We start from the raw sequence: 5,833 nt of genomic DNA, 5'->3' as shown, positions 1-5,833 counted from the left end.
GGAATTCACCTTGTTCTGCCATTCTCTCCTGCCTGACACATTTCCAATGCTTTAGTTGATATCATGTAATGGGTGATGAGATTAAAAACTGTCCAGTTCCATGACTTGAATGACAATGGCCTTCATTTTTGTCCCCCCCCTCCCCCAAACCTGCAAGGTGCCCAGGTCAGGCTGGTCAATGGGAATGGGTCCTGCTCTGGGAGAGTGGAGATCTATCACAACAGCCAGTGGGGAACAGTGTGTGATGACAACTGGGATATGAATGATGCTAAGGTGGTCTGTAAACAGCTGGGCTGTGGGAGTGCTATGAGTTCCCAGGGTCTGCCTACTTTGGTCAGGGCACTGGGCAGATCTGGATGGATGATATTGAATGCTCTGGTAGTGAAAGCACACTCAGACAGTGCTCACACACTACAACACATAACTGCAATCATGGTGAAGATGCTGGAGTTGTCTGTTCAGGTAAGGAATTCACCTTGTTCTGCCATTCTCTCCTGCCTGACACATTTCCAATGCTTTAGTTGATATCATGTAATGGGTGATGAGATTAAAAAACTGTCCAGTTCCATGACTTGAATGACAATGGCCTTCATTTTTGTCCCCCTCCCCTCCCCAAACCTGCAAGGTGCCCAGGTCAGGCTGGTCAATGGGAATGGTCGCTGCTCTGGGAGAGTGGAGATCTATCACAACAGCCAGTGGGGAACAGTGTGTGATGACAACTGGGATATGAATGATGCTAAGGTGGTCTGTAAACAGCTGGGCTGTGGGGTGCTATGAGTTCCCCAGGGTCTGCCTACTTTGGTCAGGGCACTGGGCAGATCTGGATGGATGATATTGAATGCTCTGGTAGTGAAAGCACACTCAGACAGTGCTCACACACTACAACACATAACTGCAATCATGGTGAAGATGCTGGTGTTGTCTGCCTCTCAGGTAGGAGGTGGTTTTATCATGCTATTGACATCTTGTGACATGAGTGATGCACAAACAATTTGAGATCCTCGCAAAAGAAAAACATAAACATTAAAAAAAGAAATGAACAATGGTGTAGAATCACAACAAAATTAATTTGGAATACCATTGCTAGTGAATTTAAATGTGTTGAGTCAGTTATATGCAATGTTCATAGATGAACAGCAGGGTCAAAAATGAATCATAATCACAGTGGTTGTAGAGGGTGCAACAGGTCAGCACCTCAGGGTAAATGTCAGTTGGCTTATCATAGCCGATCATTCAGAGTTAGAGACAGCAGGTGCGGTAGAGAGAGAATCGAAAACAGCAGGTCCGGGACAAGGTAGCACGTCTGCTGAACAGGTCAGGGTTCCATAGCCACAAGCAGAACAGTTGAAACTGGAGCAGCAGCATGACCAGTTGGACTGGGAACAGCAAGTGACCATCTAAAATCCCCAAATATATCTGAGATCTGCCACAGAGGTTGCCTAGGGTGACGGAGTTGACATCATCTGCTCCGTCACAACACAACACTTGGGTGGAGCATTCAAATTTCAGAAGACTTTAGGCTCGTTCAGAATGGACAAAACCACAAGTAGCAACTCTGTAATCTTCAACATTCCTAAAGAGGTCTTTAGCCATGAGGGGTCATACCGATGTCAGTATGAGACTAGGGTATTCAGTCGAGACTTCAGCTCCCTCAAAGTGACTCTTTTGAATTCTCTGTTATAGGTGAGCAACTAAACATTAATGAGTGAACACTGGGTTCCGAGATTATACGTTCTTTAATGCAAGAGTTTGGATATCTCTTCATAATGTATTCTAACATAGTGTTCTCTTGTCGAGAAATATTACTGTTATGCTGCAGTTAAGTGCACAGGTTAACAACCTGCTCTTGTCTTTTGCTAGTTGTCTTGTTACAGCCCAACATCTCTCTCAATGCTCCAAATGGAGGGATATTCTGGGGACTTCAGGGGCCAGAGGTGACCAGGGGCCACAGCTTCTCCATCACCTGCTCCATTCAGCCACAGTATCCTGGAGGCCTCTTCTATCTGGACTTCTCTGGGTCCAACAGGACTGAAACTGAGCCAGCAGTCAACCACTCTGCCTCCTTTCACTTTCCTGTTGCAGACTATACAGACCAGGGGAACTACAGTTGTGTTTATGAAGTTAATGTCTCCACCCTGTCATTCCATTCTACCAAGACAGAGTTGCTGACAGTCGGCATTCGAGGTAAAATACATTTTATATTTATGTTTTCAAGTGCATTACCATGAAGGCCATCAATGTTCAACCTTAATATGTGATAACAATACAACAGAACGTATTAACCGGAATGACAAAAATTATTATCAAGCCACACCTCCTCCTTGACCCACTGGGTGCTGGATTGTTTATGCTGGGTTATTGAGTTATCCTTTTTAGATACAACTATACTAAATATAGTCACCAAATAATTGCTTAAAACAAATAATTGCTTAAAACACACTATTTTGCAAAGGCCTACAGTAGCCTCAACAGCACTCTGTAGGGTAGCACAATGGTGTAGCTTGAGGACAACTAGCTTCCGTCCTTCTCTGGGCACATTGGCTTCAATACAAAACCTAGGACGCTCATGGTTCTCACCCCCTTCCATAGACTTACACAGTAATTATGACAAATTCTGGAGGACATCCTGCAGCCTATCAGAGCTTTTGCAGCATGAACTGACATGTTGTCCACCCAATCAAAGGATCAAATAATTAATCTGGTACTGAAAGTGTACACTACAGCTGGCTAGCAGTGCAGTGTATAAAATGTGGTGAGTAGTTGACTCACCCCCCCCCCGCCTGACACATTTCCATTGCTTTAGTTGATATCACGTAATGGGTGGTGAGATAAAAAAAAAAAACTGTCCAGTTCCATGACTTGAATGACAATGGCCTTCATTTTTGTCCCCCCCCTCCCCCAAACCTGCAAGGTGCCCAGGTCAGGCTGGTCAATGGGAATGGGTCCTGCTCTGGGAGAGTGGAGATCTATCACAACAGCCAGTGGGGAACAGTGTGTGATGACAACTGGGATATGAATGATGCTAAGGTGGTCTGTAAACAGCTGGGCTGTGGGAGTGCTATGAGTTCCCCAGGGTCTGCCTACTTTGGTCAGGGCACTGGGCAGATCTGGATGGATGATATTGAATGCTCTGGTAGTGAAAGCACACTCAGACAGTGCTCACACACTACAACACATAACTGCAATCATGGTGAAGATGCTGGAGTTGTCTGTTCAGGTAAGGAATTCACCTTGTTCTGCCATTCTCTCCTGCCTGACACATTTCCAATGCTTTAGTTGATATCATGTAATGGGTGATGAGATTAAAAACTGTCCAGTTCCATGACTTGAATGACAATGGCCTTCATTTTTGTCCCCCCTCCCCTCCCCAAACCTGCAAGGTGCCCAGGTCAGGCTGGTCAATGGGAATGGTCGCTGCTCTGGGAGAGTGGAGATCTATCACAACAGCCAGTGGGGAACAGTGTGTGATGACAACTGGGATATGAATGATGCTAAGGTGGTCTGTAAACAGCTGGGCTGTGGGAGTGCTATGAGTTCCCCAGGGTCTGCCTACTTTGGTCAGGGCACTGGGCAGATCTGGATGGATGATATTGAATGCTCTGGTAGTGAAAGCACACTCAGACAGTGCTCACACACTACAACACATAACTGCAATCATGGTGAAGATGCTGGTGTTGTCTGCCTCTCAGGTAGGAGGTGGTTTTATCATGCTATTGACATCTTGTGACATGAGTGATGCACAAACAATTTGAGATCCTCGCAAAAGAAAAACATAAACATTAAAAAAGAAATGAACAATGGGGTAGAATCACAACAAAATTAATTTGGAATACCATTGCTAGTGAATTTAAATGTGTTGAGTCAGTTATATGCAATGTTCATAGATGAACAGCAGGGTCAAAAATGAATCATAATCACAGTGGTTGTAGAGGGTGCAACAGGTCAGCACCTCAGGAGTAAATGTCAGTTGGCTTATCATAGCCGATCATTCAGAGTTAGAGACAGCAGGTGCGGTAGAGAGAGAGAATCGAAAACAGCAGGTCCGGGACAAGGTAGCACGTCTGCTGAACAGGTCAGGGTTCCATAGCCACAAGCAGAACAGTTGAAACTGGAGCAGCAGCATGACCAGGTGGACTGGGAACAGCAAGTGACCATCTAAAATCCCCAAATAAATCTGAGATCTGCCACAGAGGTTGCCTAGGGTGACGGAGTTGACATCATCTGCTCCGTCACAACACAACACTTGGGTGGAGCATTCAAATTTCAGAAGACTTTAGGCTCGTTCAGAATGGACAAAACCACAAGTAGCAACTCTGTAATCTTCAACATTCCTAAAGAGGTCTTTAGCCATGAGGGGTCATACCGATGTCAGTATGAGACTAGGGTATTCAGTCGAGACTTCAGCTCCCCTCAAAGTGACTCTTTTGAATTCTCTGTTATAGGTGAGCAACTAAACATTAATGAGTGAACACTGGGTTCCGAGATTATACGTTCTTTAATGCAAGAGTTTGGATATCTCTTCATAATGTATTCTAACATAGTGTTCTCTTGTCGAGAAATATTACTGTTATGCTGCAGTTAAGTGCACAGGTTAACAACCTGCTCTTGTCTTTTGCTAGTTGTCTTGTTACAGCCCAACATCTCTCTCAATGCTCCAAATGGAGGGATATTCTGGGGACTTCAGGGGCCAGAGGTGACCAGGGGCCACAACTTCTCCATCACCTGCTCCATTCAGCCACAGTATCCTGGAGGCCTCTTCTATCTGGACTTCTCTGGGTCCAACAGGACTGAAACTGAGCCAGCAGTCAACCACTCTGCCTCCTTTCACTTTCCTGTTGCAGACTATACAGACCAGGGGAACTACAGTTGTGTTTATGAAGTTAATGTCTCCACCCTGTCATTCCATTCTACCAAGACAGAGTTGCTGACAGTCGGCATTCGAGGTAAAATACATTTTATATTTATGTTTTCAAGTGCATTACCATGAAGGCCATCAATGTTCAACCTTAATATGTGATAACAATACAACAGAACGTATTAACCGGAATGACAAAAATTATTATCAAGCCACACCTCCTCCTTGACCCACTGGGTGCTGGATTGTTTATGCTGGGTTATTGAGTTATCCTTTTTAGATACAACTATACTAAATATAGTCACCAAATAATTGCTTAAAACAAATAATTGCTTAAAACACACTATTTTGCAAAGGCCTACAGTAGCCTCAACAGCACTCTGTAGGGTAGCACAATGGTGTAGCTTGAGGACAACTAGCTTCCGTCCTTCTCTGGGCACATTGGCTTCAATACAAAACCTAGGACGCTCATGGTTCTCACCCCTTCCATAGACTTACACAGTAATTATGACAAATTCTGGAGGACATCCTGCAGCCTATCAGAGCTTTTGCAGCATGAACTGACATGTTGTCCACCCAATCAAAGGATCAAATAATTAATCTGGTACTGAAAGTGTACACTACAGCTGGCTAGCAGTGCAGTGTATAAAATGTGGTGAGTAGTTGACTCAACCAGAGAAAATGACAATAGTTGAACAGTTTTGAACAAATTAATTTAGTCCTGAATCAAGGAGAAATAGAGAGAGAGATTTCGTAATTTCAGTACCACTTACTTAGCTAGCAGATTTTGCCTACTGAAACACCCTGCTCAAACAGAGGGATGCTATGTTAGCTAGCTGGCTATGACTTTCCAAAATAACACTGGAATTCTTCCAAGTCAAGGTAAGCTTTTGGTATTACTAATTTATTGCCACCGGGTCCTTCTCGCATCTCTCCTCTTCCCTTTGCTTGTGGACTTCAATGCACAACACATCAGCT

General features: G+C 44.3%; 1 protein-coding gene across 1 annotated transcript; it reads left to right on the top strand.

Moving 5' to 3' along the window:
* Positions 1-75: 75 nt before the first annotated feature.
* LOC121842262 (deleted in malignant brain tumors 1 protein-like) lies at positions 76-4,943 on the top strand (the record flags this gene model as incomplete). Its single annotated transcript, XM_042312303.1, is given in 8 exon segments — positions 76-307; positions 310-462; positions 626-763; positions 766-933; positions 1,861-2,184; positions 2,912-3,217; positions 3,381-3,689; positions 4,620-4,943. Coding segments are annotated over 8 exon segments (1,954 nt in total), but the record flags the coding sequence as incomplete, so codon positions are not given.
* Positions 4,944-5,833: the final 890 nt, after the last annotated feature.

This window comes from Oncorhynchus tshawytscha, unplaced genomic scaffold (assembly GCF_018296145.1).
Source record: "Oncorhynchus tshawytscha isolate Ot180627B unplaced genomic scaffold, Otsh_v2.0 Un_contig_14228_pilon_pilon, whole genome shotgun sequence".
NCBI lineage: Eukaryota > Metazoa > Chordata > Actinopteri > Salmoniformes > Salmonidae > Oncorhynchus > Oncorhynchus tshawytscha.
The sequence above is the reverse complement of the archived record's forward strand: the minus strand, read 5'-3'. Positions and strand labels throughout refer to the sequence as shown.